This window comes from Anabas testudineus, chromosome 16 (genome assembly GCF_900324465.2).
Source record: "Anabas testudineus chromosome 16, fAnaTes1.2, whole genome shotgun sequence".
Taxonomy (NCBI): Eukaryota; Metazoa; Chordata; class Actinopteri; order Anabantiformes; family Anabantidae; genus Anabas; species Anabas testudineus.
In genome coordinates, this window is record NC_046625.1 from 9,670,660 (window position 1) to 9,687,563 (window position 16,904).

Below are 16,904 nucleotides of genomic sequence, written 5' to 3' on the forward strand. Positions count from 1 at the left end.
GTCCTCTTCAACATTTTATGTCTATTTCGTGTTGCCTGTAAAGTCTGATGATGGAAGGCGCCCGAAAAAGCACTTTAGGCTCAGTCTAGACATATTTAATGTCGTCATCCTCGCCCTGGTATTCCCGCTCCATCTCATAACCCAGAGCGCTGAGGCGAATCATCTGCCACCCTGAGAGACTCGCCTTGGACTTTCCACTGTTTTTAGATCTGACAGGAGCGTTTACTGAGGTCGACTTCTTCATCTTGTCAGTCTTCTCAAATCCCACCTTCTCCTTTTCATCCTCTCTGGAGAAGGCCTTGACGTATCGTCTCATCTTTTGCATTTTTGGGTCATTTCTGTCCTCAACCCTACAAAAGGTGACAGAATAAAATATCGGTCACACTCGTTTCAAGACAAATATCCTCATACTGCTACAGTTATTGGTTGCACACACAGTTGTCCTCATCAAATACAGTCTTAACTTCACTTAGTAACTTTTAAGGAACAGTTCCTTATTTTAGCAAATACATGCTTGTTTTGTTGTTTTTTACAGAAAGTTAGATAAGATGATTAAAATCACTCTCACGTCCGCACAATAAATAGGAAGCTACAACCAGGAGTCAGTTATTTTAGCTTATTATTGCACATTTAATCTTGCTTTTTTAAAATCTGTACAAAAACTGAAGGTTAACAACTATTTGTTGCAGTTGCTGAGTACAGAATCATAGATTTTCATTTCTTAATATGAACAACAACTCTGGCCAGGAAATCTAAAAGTTCCCCAAATGTCAGACTGCTTCTTGAAAGTTATTTCTGTCTGTTTGTGGGAAAGTGATGAGAGATGATCAATGCAGATTATACACAGTGTCAGAGAGTGAAGGTCATGCTTCTTACTGAAAGCACAACATCACTTGTGGCTACAGTGCGTTAAAGGCTACTTAGGTTGTGGTGTGGTGGACAACCTTCTATCTACCTGTGTGATTATATTTAGAAGCAATAGTCAGATTACTTTTACTGCTGATGTCACTGCACATCAGATATAGTATCAGCGTTGTTCATTCGAGCTATTTTAAGGTGTTTTTTTGTTTGTTTGTACTCACTCACCTGAGATACCAGCGCTCCTTCAGGCCATAGTTTAGTCCACATACACCGAGCCGAGGCCACAGGCAGCGGGGCAGCCTCCTCTCCAACATCAAAGTTGTGGCCACCACCTCCACAACATCATTACAGCTGTTAGTATGGCACAACAATATACAACATATTTCCGTTATATTTATATCCTTAGATCTTCTATTTATAAGTCCATCTGTGTTACCTGGGTTCTCCAGAGCTCATTTCTCTCTTGAGCTACCCTCCAGTGTGTGTCACTCATCATGGCTATTAGCAGATTTAGCAGAAGGATGTAAGAGACCACAGAGAAGGCAGTGTGCAACACGTTAACAATAGCAGGTGTAAAGATGGTCTGGTCCACAGGCAGATCTATGAGGCCCACACTGAGCTCAAACTCGGAGAACAGAGTGATGGGGAAAGAGGTGTATGCAGGGATCGACCCAGGCTCCTGGGTCATGTACACAATCCACAGGGCTAAGAAGGAAATAAAAAAAAATCTTAAAATTTTATCATAGGTGCTTTGTGAGGATTAAAGGTTTGTTCTTCTGGCCAATGTACTTACAGGTGGAAAAAGCAATGAGAACAATGACAATCAGCCACATAAATCTCGCCAGGTCTCCAAATAAAATCTAGGAGGAAATGAGACACAGTCTGATAACACAAATAGATGAACCTCAAACCCCCCCACCAAAAAAGAAAACATCTGCTTCACAAACATTTCAGTGCAGGTGCTCATCAACAAGCCATTAGTTCCACGTTACTCATGAGCACCTATCACATTCATCACTGCCTGAGCTGTCTCCTACCTTTTGTATCATGATGACATAAGGGCCGAGCATTTCAAAACCTCGAGCGAAGAACATGACGTTGCACCAACCGAGAACTAAACACACTGCCATCACCACGGCCTCTCCCTGCACTTCACAGGCTCTGAATACGCAGAGCAGCACCACCAAGCAGGCATAGCTGATACTGGTCAGAAGAACAATGGGAAGGTTAGATAGTGTTTTAGAAGAGCAGGATACATTTGAAAGCTTGAAAGTGTTTGTACTTACAGGATGACATGAAAGGGACCCCCCAGCGCTGTCTGGCCAAAGTAGAGCTTTGCTCCCACTCTAAGCATGTCAGGAATCTGTTGGAAAGAAAAAGTGCATCACAGTGTGTATGTGCAAAACATTAAACGCTGCATAAATAAATAAATAATAAATAAAAATGTAATGAAGGTGGCTCATAAATTCACCTCCAGCAACAGGATGGCAAACGCTCCCAGGACGCTGATGATCTCACCTGCCAGCCGCACATTGTCGCTATGAGTCACATAACTCTCCTGAGACAAGAATGACAATTTGTATTATTATAAAAAAGCATATTACCATTAGAGTGCACGTCATATATATTTCTATATCTTTATATATATAACCAACTGTGAAAATCGTGCATTTAGCCTCAACATAAAACTTACAGTAAGTGGTATTACACTGAAGTACAGTACATGAGCTCTATAGATGCTCGTGCATGTATTATAATACATAACAGTTGTATGTGATTGCACTGAAAATATCACAATTATGCCATAACTCCAACACACATTGAGTCTTTTCTGGATGCGGATGGTTTTGTCCCTTTCTGAATGAGTGTAGTTCTCTGGGATATCCTTCAGAGGGCGAAATACACAACACAGTGTGAAGGTCCCAATATACAGCAGGTACACGAGCAGCAGCAGCCTGACACAGGAAAGAAAGAGAAAACACTGTGAAATGAGGCTGGATACGCAGAGCACAGTTTAGATCTGCTCTACTTCCAAGATTAACATCGAATGTTACCTGAAGTAATGTTTTCCATACAGATTCCACTTGAGACTGACCAGCTGCCTCACAGGGGTCAGCTCCAGTATCCTCCTCGCCTGCAAAGCAAAACAAAATTTGCAATAAATTCTTCCAAACATCACATCTATGTCACCGTATATGATAAAATAGTGGTTGAAATACTTTTGTTATTTGTATTATACCTCTCTCTTCTGACTGCACACAATAAGCTCCAGCACCGACATGTCGTCAGCCCACGAATCGATCTCCGTCAGGTCGTACAGGTGAGAGGTCAGAGGACCCAGATTCCACTGGAATACACGTCTTTTATTAACCAGGTGCTGAAATGCCTGACAAAGACAAAAGAAATCACATCAGTGAGGAAATATTTCATGCTTGTTTTTACCCTGTGAGCCTCTAATGCTGAACTCACCACAGTGTTTCCTTCTTTGGCAGCCATTTTAAAAGGTGTAAGGCCTCGGAAGTTGGGCACCATGTCAAGTGGCACTGACTGGTCCATCTCTCCATCGCGTGCCATAATGAGGTCCATGACTTGGCACGCAGTCATCTTGTTGGGCTGCAGAACCAAAATGTGAAGCACTGTGTTGCCTAGAGAGAAAACAAGTAGGGAAATAAAGAGAGGAGAGGAGACAGCGAGAAGGCCGTTCATAATTAAAATGTCAGACTGGAACACAGATTTGAAGCAACACTGAAGAAGCAGCATTACATGCCTCGGTAATCCTGGACTCTGGTGCTGGCTCCTGCATCGAGTAGCATGGAGATAATTTCCTGGTTCCCAGCACACGCAGCAAAAGACAGGATGTGCTCACCTGTTGACAAAATTTACATTTTAAAAACACATCTACGTTGTGTCACTCAACCACAAAAACATGTGTGGTGATTGTTTGGTCCAAAACTATTCTAATGTCTTTTTATACACATTCAATAAGAGCCACTAGTACTGTCATGCTAGAGGAGAACTCTACAAGAAGAGCATAGGCATCATCAAGCCATCACCTTTGTATTTACTCTACCACCTGAGCTATAATTGCTCCACGCACTTCAGACTCATGGTGACTTACCGAAATATATAAGTCCTCCTATCCTCTTCCTGAAGTACAAGCCGGTGACTCGAGGCGTAGCCACATCACCACCACGTTTAATGAGGTGTTGGACCAGATTGATGTTCTGGTTAACCACAGCAATGTGAAGAGGAGTAACACCTGAGACAGGAGAGATACACTGTGTGCATCAGTTCACTGTAAATGAACTCTCTATGTACCTGCTGTGTAACTCAGGCTTCCATTGAATCTATATGTGTTTAGCAGATGCTAAGCTGGTAGCTGCCATGGAAGAAGAATTCAAATGATTTACGTACTAGAGAAGCAATATTATACTATAAAATATTACACTGCATGTAAAAGCCCCGCATTCACAGGTTTACAGCGCTTCAGACAAGATGCACCTGAAACATGAAAGGTGTAAGAACTGTGTGTGGAGTAATACTTGTAATACATGAATTAATTTTCAAACCAATATTTCTTTGGTCATTAGTTCTTCAATTTGGAGGTGTTGACCCTGAGGGGGAGAGCTTACTCTGTGTATGCACATCAAAACAAAATGTCAACTCCATGATTGTGTTTGTGTCTGTGAGCTTCTATATGCCAACCTTGGAAAAGCTCAGAGGTCATGGGCTCGTTGATGAGTTCAGGAGCTCCGTCCATTAGAGCTATAGCTGCCCCCAGGTTGTCATTCATCACAGCCACATGAAGCGCCGTCTCCCCAAGAGCACCTGAGTGAGAGGATCACAGTATCATCACCTGGTGTAAATGTGTAAACTGCATTATACTGAAATAACAACAGATTGATTGACAGAAGATTGATTTGACAGTTTGACCGTACCTCTCTCAAAGATATTAGTGGATGAAAAGCTTAGCAGCTTCTTGATACAGTCAACACTGTTGTTTTTAGCCGCGTAGAAAAGAGGAACGTCATTTATGCTGAAGGAAAAACAGAAGAATTAAATTAATTCAACAGAATGTAAACAGGGAAGACTTTACATCTTCTGTATTTTATTAATATAAAAGTGTTTTTATCGTACTCAGCAGTAACAAAACACCTGGTAATTTGAATTACTATCTAAGGCCCAGCAACAACCAGGACAGTCTGACACTAACTGAAACTTAACTAACTGTGCTCCTAACTGTTATTTTTACTTTATTATTCAGTGACTTTCATTAACACCCTGACGATTTGCACAGTGCACATCATGCCACCTGAAGGTGAACTGGTTGTTGAGCAGCTACAGGTCACAGAGTACATCATATCACCTGTGTCTAACACTTGTTCTTCTCAGGTGAACAAAAATGACACAAGCTGTTACCTTAACAGGTTGGACACTAGTTAGGTATTTAAACAATTTACCATCCAGCAGATATTACATTTAGCAATTGTTTCTTTGATTCAAAATGTTTAAACCGATTCACCATGTTTGTTTACATGTAACGTCTCATCTGTTTGTTTATGTCATCGGTTTCTTTTCCTGTGCTGGTATTTGTAATGTCAAAGAGGTTTTAGCTAAACAGAAAAGGTCACTGAAAAATTCAATAAGGGATTTGTTTGGCGAATCCTGAGAAACACATCCAAGCGGAACGCAAATTGATTGCTGCATAAGTTTCTTACATTTTTGCGTGGAGCAGAAACGTCTCATTTAGCATCTCGTTCCATCCTTTCTTGTTTTGAAGGCGAAACCTCAGTTGGCTCCACCAATGGTTGAGCTCTCTCGGAGCCGATCTGGCCAGAGATGGAGACATTGGCGCCTGATGTTTGCTTGAAAGGATAAATAAAAAACATTAAAATTCAATTAAAATTAAATGAAAAGGTGAGGTTCAGGTCAAAGTAAGAAAAAAGAAGATTAAAAAATGCCAATCTGTAAAAGCAGGCAGGAATTATTTCATCATTAAGGGCTTCAAATTTAAAAATGAAATGTGAATAAACAAATAAATAAATTTAAGACAATTCTCAGTCTTACCTTTAAACAGCAATAGTGCAACTCCTCAATACTCATAACAGTCAGAATAGGAAACACCTAAAACATGTCCCTGAAGTGAAATCCTGACATGGGCCATTATTTATACGTTCCAACCATTAGGGAGGAGACACATGTGAGGACTGAGGATGAATGGCTGGAGAGGAAGGAGGAGGGAACAGAAACAGTGAGGTGATAATGAGCAGATAGACTTTCACTGCAGGTCAGGGATCCCACAGTGAATGTACCTCTAACACCCACCAATACCTGTATTGCCACTATCAAAATTCTGCAACATCATGACAATTATTGCAGTTATTGTGTCTATTGAACCATTGAGGAAACCTGTTTGGAAATTGCAAGCATGTAATTCTCGGTCCTAGTTTGAAATTTAAAGCTGATATTGAGGCAGAATCATCCATACTGTCCGACTTGTTTTATGTTTTCTATTAATGGGCAGATTTCCCGAAGGTGAAACTGGGATTATTTGTTGGAGTAAATATGGGATGAGGTATGATTTCCCAACATGTTGCATCTTGTACACACACATACTCATGCTCATGCTCATACATAGCTTCATTCAGAATGATTTAACATGTTGAGCACCATTGATGTGTCAACAGGAATGATCACAAACATGGTTAACTACCACATTTAGAAAGACCATAATGATCATTTGTCGAGGGATGCCTGGTGAGAGCATGTCACTTTCCTCTGAAGGTGGAAAACACAGGTAATGCTACGTGTTGTTTTGGGAAACTGTTATTTTTCATACAACACAGGTAAAGCAACTGACTGATACCGAATCACAGACCCACTCCAACACGTGAATTGTTTGTACACTGTGTAATCAGACATATTCTTCAACATTTCTGATCATTGTAGTTGTATGGTGCAGGTATTTTGCAGGACTATTATAGATCATGACTAACAGGCTGGTTGGCTACAGGATAAACACGGCTTAGGAAGAGTCTGTAAGAGGCCCCGCTAATAGTTTCAGATGTGGGAGTCATTTAGTGTTGTGGAGGTAATAGCTGTTTACCAGACAGAGAGCACCGTCTTTAAGTAGTGTCATAAAGACTAGTGGTTTCCACTCTATTAATGTCTTTATAAGGAAACAATAACAACATAAAAACATGATTTTGTGGTTTGTATGTCCACTGTTTCTGGACATACGCACTAACATTCTTTCACAACACTACGTTGATATGTGTCGGGTCACCACAACAAACTATTATTACAGACATCCCTAATATATTTATGACAGTCTCTCATTCAGAGTGACTTAATACAATGTTTTTCAGTAATCCGCTTTCAAACACAACCAACAATTTCACCCATTGAACTACTATTAGAGTTACAACAGGGACGACCTTTGATGTCGAGTGCCACCCTAAGGTTTCTCCACAGATCTTCTGTAGGGTCTAAGTCTGAACTTTGACCTTGAGGTCATGAGGTTTTCATGGACAGTCACACACTTACATTACAGTGTTGTGTACAGTGTATGCTTCAGGTCATTTTAGTGGACTTCAGTCCCAGTTTACTTGCACTCTAGAGCAGCTTTTCTTCTAGATCTTCTCTGTATTTAGCTGCATTCATCTTTTGTTTAATTCCTCCTGCCCCCTCCACTGAGATTCACTCATAGTATGATTCTGCCGTGCAGCAAGCCTCACCGCAGGGTGTTCACCAGACACAGTGGTCTGAGTCTTTCCCACAGAGTTTAATTTTGGGTCATCACATCAGAGAGACGTCCACACCGGTTTCCCTCTGTCCACTGCCTTATTGATGAAATGACACTGAAATAGTTGTCCTTCAGATAGGTTCTCTTTTGTCTGCAGAGAGCATGTTAGCCTTTTATAAAACTGTATTCGGATGAAGCCAATGCCTTCTTTGTAGGAAGGCTGTTGGTTCAGATAACATACACAGGTCCATACCATTATACACTACGTCGATTCAATACATTTGACTTGGTTAAAACAATGCCAAGTATTGTAACCAAGATGCAAATATTAATTTATAGAACAATTTTTAAACAAGTTAGTTGTTAGTTTTAGTGAAAACAGGTTGAAAAATGATTCTGACAATTCAAAATAAGGTTTTTTGTCCTATAAGTCTCCTTATAAGTTTAGGTATTTAAACAGCTCTTTAAAACTTAAGAACTAGTTAGGTGGGAAAAACTGTACCTCAACCAGCTCTCCTGGTTAAAATTGTAACTCTCTTACAGACACTTCCTCCATTGGGACTCCTACTTGGTAGCATTGGCTCATTTCTATGCTACACTGAGGACATCCAGCTCTACATTGCCTCTGCATCTGAAATGCATCTCTCACAATTGTCAACTCAAAAGTATTGCATGTATCTGGTCATATCTGCCACCGTCTGCTGCCAAAACTCTGATCCATGGTTTTGTCACTTCCAGTCTAGACTAGTGCAACAGCATCCTCTATTCTACACCTGCAAAACTCCTCCACTGAAACTCTGCTACCCACATGCTCACTCATGCACGCTTCCATGACCACATCACTCACATTTTGAAGAACTGCCCTGGCTGCCTATGCCTCTGCAAATTCATTCCAACTTCCTGATGCTGCCCCAGAGGACCAAGCACCAAATCTGGGGCATCTGAAACTTTGCAGTTGCTGCACCCTCTGGATATGTCTGCCCATGGACATCAGAAATGCTTTCACACTTAACAACAGCACAACAGTGGACAGGACCCACCCTTTAAAGTTGCCTTTGTCTTGTCACTTGCCTACATTTACAGTATTTTGTCCTTTTAGTAGATTTTATTGTTTTATTGTTGGGGTTTGCTTTTATTTTCTGAAGCATCTTTGGGTTCCTTGAAAAGAGTTAGATAAATAAAAATATTATTCATTCATATCAAAGGGGTGGAATGAGGATTACTGTTATTACCGTCATACAGGCAGAAAAAAATAAATGTGGGTGTTTGTGTTCATGGTCTCGCTATCAGCTCAGATCTGCTCTGAAATCAGCGGGACATGTGGGAAACCATGTGCCGCTCCCAGCAGATCTCAAACTCTGATTTGGCTCAAACTTGCTGATCTGTGGAAGCTGAAAAGCATCAAGGTTTGCGTTAACAGTATGCAGGTCATATTCTTTTGTTTAGCACCCTTCAGGCCACACCAGCTATAAAATAATCATACTGTATAAGGAAATGCTCCACCTCTGCATGCAAAATGTTCAGATGTTCATTGATATTTTCTACACCCTGTTGGTTGGTACAGCACAGAATGAAATGTCTTAGCAGCCACAGGAGAGATTGTCATGATATTTGTGGTCTCCACTGGATGAATCTTACTACTTGTTGATCCTCAGTCTTTTCTTTTCTTTGGGTTTTCTGAGAGAAATATCCCCAAACTTTGTGTTATCTCAACCTGCAAGTGTATGTATCATGACTAGATACAAAAGCTAGTGGTATTAGCGTCATCCTCTCGCCTCCATTTTTGCTGACTCTTGTTTCCTGTATGTCCTGTACACTTATCTTTACGCCTTGACTAAATTACAGCTTATTTTCATGATATGCAAGACCCGCATTTTCATTTCCTGATTTCCCCAATATTTTAAATAGAGTTAAGAATCTTTTTTTTTTTTAATAAAATCATATTTATTTTACAAATTTGCACAATTAGGGAATAGTGGTGAACACTCATACAAGTAAACACAGGTAGTAATGTGTGTAGCCTGACACACTTCGTCCAAAACACGCATACCCACACACACACACACACACACACACACACACACACATACACACATATCATGTACAGCATATACCTGATATACACATCAACACAGCCTCATTTACAGCACACATGTACACACTTACAAAGCATTTTTGCCTCCTTCAAGTGTAAACCAGATCCGATTTTTTCCTTCCTTCCCATTTCACACATTCACAATGCTTCAATGACTCAGTGTCCTCACTCAGCAAAAAGAAAGAAGGTGAAGTGTGAAATGTACACATAAAGGTGGGCACTGTTCAGTTCTATCAACATAACAGATGGACGTTTTGTTGTGTTTGCAGCTGAGGTGAAGTTTCTAGTGTTTTCCAGTTTCCCGTTCTGCTGTCGCTGAGAGGTCCAACTGTGAGAGTGAGTCATACAAACAGGGCTCCTCTCAGACCCAGGATGTGTCTTTCGAACAGTGAAAGACGTGGCTTTAAAGGCATTTTTTTAAAGCATCACTTTTGTTTTCTTGTTCCAATTTCAGTGATTCATTCCTGACTTCAGGGTTTGTGGTAGTGATTTCGTACTTGTGGCATTTTGATGGACGTCTGGACAAACTACATTTATCTGAAAGCTAATGGTAAAGCCTTACAAGGCAAACCACTGGCTGCTAGGTAGCACACAGTTTTCTTCTTGGTAAACGTTTTTAGCATTTGGCATTTTGACTCAAGAGGAAGTGCTAAAACTTTACAAATAACTCAAAAAGTATTATAAAAAGATTGTCTTCACGCAATTCTTAGTGAGGAGAGATCTCCATAAATATTAACAAAATGTATTTTTAGGGTTTTATTGTGATCAGGGTTGAGGGCTTGAGAAGTCTGAGGGAGGGACAGCAGTGGAAGAGAAGGTGAGAGGTAGGAAAGCAGGTGGATAAGGACAGAAGAAGACAGACAACAATAAAGTGAAAAACACTGAGGAATCTTTGAAGTCCGTCTCCTCCTCAGTAACTCTCTGACTTCACTTTGACTTGAACTTCAGCGGGTATTTGTCTTGAGTGACTGGCAGGAAAAGACAGATCCTCCTTTTTATCCCTTCTGGTTGTGGTGTCAGGTAAATCAGAACACGTAGTGGCACCCTAAGATCCTGGTTGTGTAAATGTGCTTATTGAGAATAACAGTGTCGCAGAAACCAGACACAACAAGCAGAGGAATGTGAAAACCATAGAAATCCATGGCAAAGGTTTCACTGTAGGTGGATTTTACACCTCCACCTGCCCCTGCGTCAGATGGGCCTGGAGCTGCTGGGCCGCACTGACGATCTTCCTCTGGTGTCCCAGCAGGTTCACCCCGAGATTCTGGACGTCACTAAAGGAGAACAGATGAAGCAGGATCAACACGTCAGCTTGTTGTGTGCTCTGACTGAACATTTTCATGCCTTAACCGGCTCTAAAATCTTGAATGCCAAAGTTTATGTGACAACACACAACAAGAAAATATTTTAAATTAATTTTTAACGATAAGAGATTATTTTTTGTGTGCTACAATAAAAAATATCTGAAAGGTAGGAAATCAATCTCAAAAGATTTCTATTCTTCGGTAACTGGGTATACTCACTCCATGGTGAGCTTGCTGACTCTGTCTAACGTATCGAGGTTTGCCCGATCAAACTCATCCTGATATCTCTCCATCCGCAGCGCCTTCAGCCAATCACTGACTGTCGCCACTGACGATAAGTCTGTGGGTGTAGGGCTGAGCAGCGGCTGAGAGCAGCTTCTGTACAAGGGGGGAAATGTCAAAATTGAGCACGTGTACAAAAACAGCAGATTGTTAATCACTTGCTGCATCTGATATGTTTTGTACAAGTGTTTGCCAGAAGCTGCCGTCTCACCGAGTTGGTTCTGCCTTGAGGGAGGCAGGGTGCCTGATGAGTCGATCCAAGGATGACAGGAGAGTGTCGAAGCCTGGCCGGTTCCCTCGGTCTGCCTGCCAGCACTGAAGCATCAGAGAGTGGAGGGCAGGGGGGCAGTTGGGGGGGGCAGGGAGACGGTACTGGTCTGCTACGGCTTTCATCACCTGCAGAGAGAAAGTGAGAGACAGAAGTAGGGCAGATGGTACGAGCAGTCTTGTGTAATTGCCTTACATAAAAGGTCACTGATAACTGAGGGCCTGTAAGAATGATTAAAAGATTATTACGCAAATTCCAGCTGTCTGGCATTTTGTCACCATTTCAATGTGTCTGGTAAATAAAGAAGAACAGAAATTCTAATAATTTCCTACAGTTTTTAGGAAAGGTGTTTACTGCATATGATTACACTGTAAAAAGTCTGTCAAGGTATATATGGCTTCCCCTATTTAGGCTAATTTCATCCTCATACTCACTTCTTGATTGCTCATATCCCAGTATGGGCGCTCTCCATATGACATCACTTCCCACATCAATATGCCGAAGCTCCAGACGTCACTAGCTGAGCTGAACTTGCGATGCTGAAAAGCTTCAGGTGCTGTCCACCTCACAGGAATCTTACTGCCCTGATGAAGATACAAGACAGACAGTGCAGAGGTGACGCACACTACACTGGAACCACAAACCAATCAGCATCTACTAAAACACTTTTTAATTTGCCAGTGCGTACCAGTGAGGCAGTATATGTAGGTATGTTGTGGTCCAGGCCCCTCATGAGCCGAGACAGGCCAAAGTCAGACACCTTGCAGACCAGGTTGGAGTTGACCAGTACGTTTCTGGCTGCTAGGTCCCGGTGGACAAAATTTCTCTCAGCGAGGTAGCGCATCCCTGCCCCAACTCCCCTGAGCATTCCAACAAGCTGGAGGATGCTGAACTGTCCCTCGTTCTCCTGCGTTAAAGAGATCAGGTTAGAGCGAGCACACAGGGTGAAAGGAGAGAAAGAGATGTAGTAAAACAAAAACAACATGCTAGAGATGGTGGGACGTGGGTGTATTATTGGGTGTATTATTGTATTTCACCCTGAGGAATCCATCCAAAGGACCATTCTCCATGAACTCAGTGATGATCCTCTCTGGTGGGCTACGAGTGATCACACCCTCCAACTTCAACACATTGGGGTGGTCAAACTGTCCCAGGACTCCTGCTTCACTGAGGAACATCCCTCTCTCTCTGTCAGATGCTCCCCATCGTAGAGTCTTCACTGCTACCAGCACCTCCCTGCGACCCAGTGGACGATACCGGCCCCGAGAAACCTCGCCAAACTGGGCTGGAGTGAAGAGGAGGTGCAATAAATCATATAGTTTGTACCGTTCTACCTAATTTACAACAGAATTCAAAAGAAAAGAAAGTTTTCAGCTCTACCTGCACCGATCACCTCCTCAATCTTGAGGTGAGTGGGATCTATCTCACGGGCAAACTCTTTGACTGCCTCACTGGGGTCCTCATAAGTGGACGGGTCCACATAGTATTTCACTCCACCTAAATAAAAAGACAATTTTTAGAATTAATTCCGACTTTTTTGTTATTTAAAGTAAATCAATCATTTTTTAATATTCAATCTAACTTACTGACCTCGATTACTGATGTACCTCTGGAGTCTGTCGCTGTATGGACTCTCCCTCCTCTTACTGCCATGTAAAAACAAACAAAGATGTAAGAACACATAAACAACAAACCATACATCACATGACCTTGTCTATAGATCAGTTGCCTACCTGCGAAATACCACAACAACTACAATCGCTGCCACAACAAGCAAAAACGCTGCCCCTCCCATCACCGACCCAACTAGCAGAGGAAGTCGATTCTGGATCTGCTGAGAATGCTCTTCTGCAGGAGAGAAAATGAGAAAGATGTCAGCAGGTATGTGTGTTATAAGAAGGTCATGCTGCTGTTTGCAGAGCTGGAAAGAAACACATTACAACCACTGCTGTTATGTTAGAGTGCCATAATAATTTACAGCAGGTTCTTGAATGGATACTGCATGCATCACTTTATATTGCTTTCAGACAAGACTTAATTCAAACCTATCACTTCTAAGCAGTTATTAAGCTGCCCTAACATGTGCTTATGCTTCTTTCCTGTATGTTGTTATGGGTTTATTATAATCCACATGGTAAATTCCACCAGTTCATTTGTGTGTTAATAACAATATTGCACGTTACTGTCTTTTACAAAATGTGTCATACCCAGAGGTAGTGTGGTGAAGTAGATGGTGTTGCTATAGGGGCCGTAGCCACGTTCATTTCGAGCTCTGATCTGGAAGGCATAGATGGACCCAGGCAGCAGAGAGCTGACGGTGACCGTGTTGGTCTCACTGTACACAGTCACTGCACTGTCCACATCAGAACCCTGGGACACAATAAAAGGATATTTTGGTGAATCTTGTCTCATGTGTCAGTTTGGGATGCGTGTGCCTTAATGAATGTACCTTGTCATAGTATCTGAGCTGGTACTCCAGGATGTCTCCGTTGGGCCTGTCCGGCTGAGGCCACGAGAGTGTGATGGAGTCTGGGGCGCGGCTCAGCTGGTGCATCATGGGAACTGTACTGGGAACTGTGGGAGACACAGTATTACTAATATTGGATACAGAGTCAGACAAATGGGCACTGAAAGATTATCCTACAGCTGTCAATGAGTAATGTGTTGAAGTGTCAGTCGCCACATGGGGGCAGTGTCACAGAGGACAATTAACAGAGCATGAAAGTGGAGCGGAAGTTTTTATGGGGAAGAGAGCAGGATCTAGTTTCAGTCTCTGCACTGGCTGATCGGACCTTAACAAGATCCTTAGGACTGTAAACATCCATCCATCTAATCAATAAACACACAAAAAGATTTTTAGATAGTTTGGGTTCCTTGAAAGTTCTAATCAGTCTTGAGCCTTTTTCGTGGAAAACTGCATAATGGTGTACTTTTCTGCACAATGGCCTATTCTCCTCTCCTCTCCCCACCCGTTTACTTTCAGATCTCTCTCTCTCTCTCTCTCTTTCTCTCTCTCTCTCTGTGTGTCTCTCTCTTTGTCTTCCCATCTCTCATTTGTTCCTTTCTTCCTTCACAGTGACTGTAATAGGTTCTGACAGGATATTGAAACCTCAAGCAACCTCTTGTCCAAAGAGCAGGAAAAGAAAAGATGGAGCAGAGTGAGACAGAGATGGAGCGAGGGGGAGAGAAAACCCAGGCTGACGCACACAAACGCACAAACACAGCATCTATCATCAGAGCATCTCTTCCTCTTTCATCTCGTCTTTTTCCATCCTCTCTGTCCCGCGCTCACCTGACTGGCTCGTAGTGAAATTGATGCTTGTGTATCGAGCTGCAAAAGGACTCAAAGCTGACACCTCATTCATGGCTTGCACCTGTCAATAAGCATGAAAAGACGTGACATGAAAAGGTTTTTTTTTAAAAGCGTGTTTACTTTTGTAACACACTTGTGTGTTTGAGAAACAAAGCCTGACATGCAATCGTGTTGGCAAATCAAGAAACACCAGTTAATGGGAAGCTATGATTTAGTTGAACTAGGCCAAGTTACAGTAAATAATAAATGTTGCTAGATAAATTTACTTTTCCTGTCGTACAGCATACAGGCATCTTGGAGGACCTGCCTCCTCTGAGGCTCCAAGAAAGCTGTAGCTGTTTACAGAAATTCATTTTCAAACAACCTCCAACATTCACAGATACAACAGTACCTGTATGAGATAAGTGACTCTGGTCAGCAGGTTGTTGAGCGTGACCTTGGTTTGTTTTAGGTTTGTCTTGGAGGGGCTGAAGGTGACACCCTCCCCACACCAGGAGCATGATGCTGGGTTGGTGAAGGTAGGTGAGGGGCAGATGCGACAAACCACCCCATACCACACTTCACTGCGGCCACCCATGTCCGCTGGAGGACGCCATCTTAAGGACACCCCACCATCGCCACTCTCATACTCCCAGGTCAGAGAGACCGGCGCAGATGGAGGAGCTGGTTGGGGCAAAGGGAGACAGAATAGGAGAGGGTTGACATACATAATGTAAGTTGTGGACACCTGGATGGAAGCAGAAACTACTTTCTCACAAGGAATTTGTAATGAGAAGACATTATAAAAAAGAGTTTCTCTCTTTAGTGTGTAAAAACAAACCAAATAGATTTAGCTGTTGCAATTAAATTACCGTTTTATTCTGATAAAAAAAGAAAGAGGCTGGATTTTGGTCACTGGCTGTTCGTCTCAGCTTTCGCAGTCTGAGTAAATGACAAATGACTCCACTGAGGCCCCCTGAACACCTCCCCGAGAGCCAGGCATAAACAAACAAACAGACAAAGCTCACTTGTGCAAGCAGAGGAGTTGGCATCGTTGGCCGCCCGGTAAAAGCCGCTACGACATTCACACACACTCGATCCCTCCTGGCTTGTTCTGCTGTTGGACGGACACATCGAGCAGGGAACGGAGCCTGAAAGTGACTTGAAGTAGCCCACTGGACAGGCTGCAGAGATACCAAAAGATACACAGCAAGGTTTAGGCTTATTTATATATTATAGAATAAATCAAACGTTTGCTCCCTTTGAGAGAATCTTCACCATGAGTGAAATCCATTTTCTACTTTTGTTTCAGTCTGCTCAGAGCTGGACACAGTCTAACAGCAGAAACTATTTTTAATGCTTCAACTTCAGCTCGGTTTGTGGTTCCCTTTGAGTCAAAAGTTCATTTGAAACTGAGCCGCTTGTTGTTTGTTATTGGGTTTTTGCAGCACAGTGATTTAGTTATGTTTACAGAGGAAGTGACCTATTTTAAAAGATGTCTAACTGGGTGGTAAAATTTAATAATATATAATTTCCCACTACCCAATTTACCCAATATGTAAATTCACATTGTTTTGTTTTTCCACTGTTTGGTTATCTAAGAAAAACATATAGTGTATTGGGAATGTGCTGCCAGTCTCATGCATTATTTCTGACTTTGATCACAAGGTGGGAGCATTGAGTGGACTTACACCACTGAGTGGATGCTGGTCATTGTGCTGTTATTGGAGAGTTGTACAGGAAACGGTGCAGTGAATATATTATGTAACCTGTGTGACTCTAAATTGTCTGTTCCCAATACATTTGTCCCAAAAGAAAAACAAACACTGTAACACTTCACAGTATGGTACACAAAACTGTGAGTGCTCACCCTTTTAACCAATCAGAGAAGAACAGCTATATCTGCCTGACCTGCATATAATTGTATTGACACAGATATATATGGTTGAAGGGAAAGGTGTAGTGTGAAGGAGCAGGGAGAAGGACGCCGTGCAAAGCAGAGTTCATTGTAGTCACATGCCACAGCTACAGCTTTTCTGGCAATTACCAGCCTTCTT

At 42.1% G+C, this 16,904-nt stretch overlaps 2 protein-coding genes across 2 annotated transcripts in view; both read right to left on the reverse strand.

The window, feature by feature from the left end:
* Positions 1-6: 6 nt before the first annotated feature.
* On the reverse strand, positions 7-5,994 carry trpv6 (transient receptor potential cation channel, subfamily V, member 6). Its single transcript, XM_026370527.1, has 17 exons — positions 5,929-5,994; positions 5,580-5,726; positions 4,800-4,897; positions 4,567-4,689; positions 3,980-4,120; positions 3,629-3,727; positions 3,331-3,506; positions 3,101-3,247; positions 2,916-2,995; positions 2,681-2,816; positions 2,333-2,419; positions 2,148-2,224; positions 1,899-2,064; positions 1,655-1,721; positions 1,298-1,566; positions 1,087-1,193; positions 7-350 (listed from the first exon to the last, which is right to left on the reverse strand). Exons 2-17 carry the CDS (start codon positions 5,708-5,710, stop codon positions 86-88), a joined length of 2,169 nt encoding a protein of 722 aa, XP_026226312.1. The 5' UTR covers positions 5,711-5,726; positions 5,929-5,994; the 3' UTR covers positions 7-85.
* Positions 5,995-9,570: 3,576 nt separating this feature from the next.
* Positions 9,571-16,904, reverse strand: part of ephb6 (eph receptor B6) — a 30,382-nt gene continuing 23,048 nt past the window's right edge. The window contains exons 6-19 of the mRNA XM_026370507.1: positions 15,876-16,031; positions 15,260-15,531; positions 14,848-14,929; positions 14,005-14,129; positions 13,763-13,925; positions 13,289-13,403; positions 13,146-13,201; positions 12,936-13,052; positions 12,593-12,840; positions 12,244-12,462; positions 11,990-12,139; positions 11,499-11,683; positions 11,225-11,383; positions 9,571-10,975 (exon numbers count right to left, since the gene is read on the reverse strand). Coding sequence (XP_026226292.1) covers positions 10,870-10,975; positions 11,225-11,383; positions 11,499-11,683; positions 11,990-12,139; positions 12,244-12,462; positions 12,593-12,840; positions 12,936-13,052; positions 13,146-13,201; positions 13,289-13,403; positions 13,763-13,925; positions 14,005-14,129; positions 14,848-14,929; positions 15,260-15,531; positions 15,876-16,031 — 2,153 coding nt within the window. The 3' untranslated portion in view covers positions 9,571-10,869. The remainder of the gene's footprint in view (positions 10,976-11,224; positions 11,384-11,498; positions 11,684-11,989; positions 12,140-12,243; positions 12,463-12,592; positions 12,841-12,935; positions 13,053-13,145; positions 13,202-13,288; positions 13,404-13,762; positions 13,926-14,004; positions 14,130-14,847; positions 14,930-15,259; positions 15,532-15,875; positions 16,032-16,904) is intronic.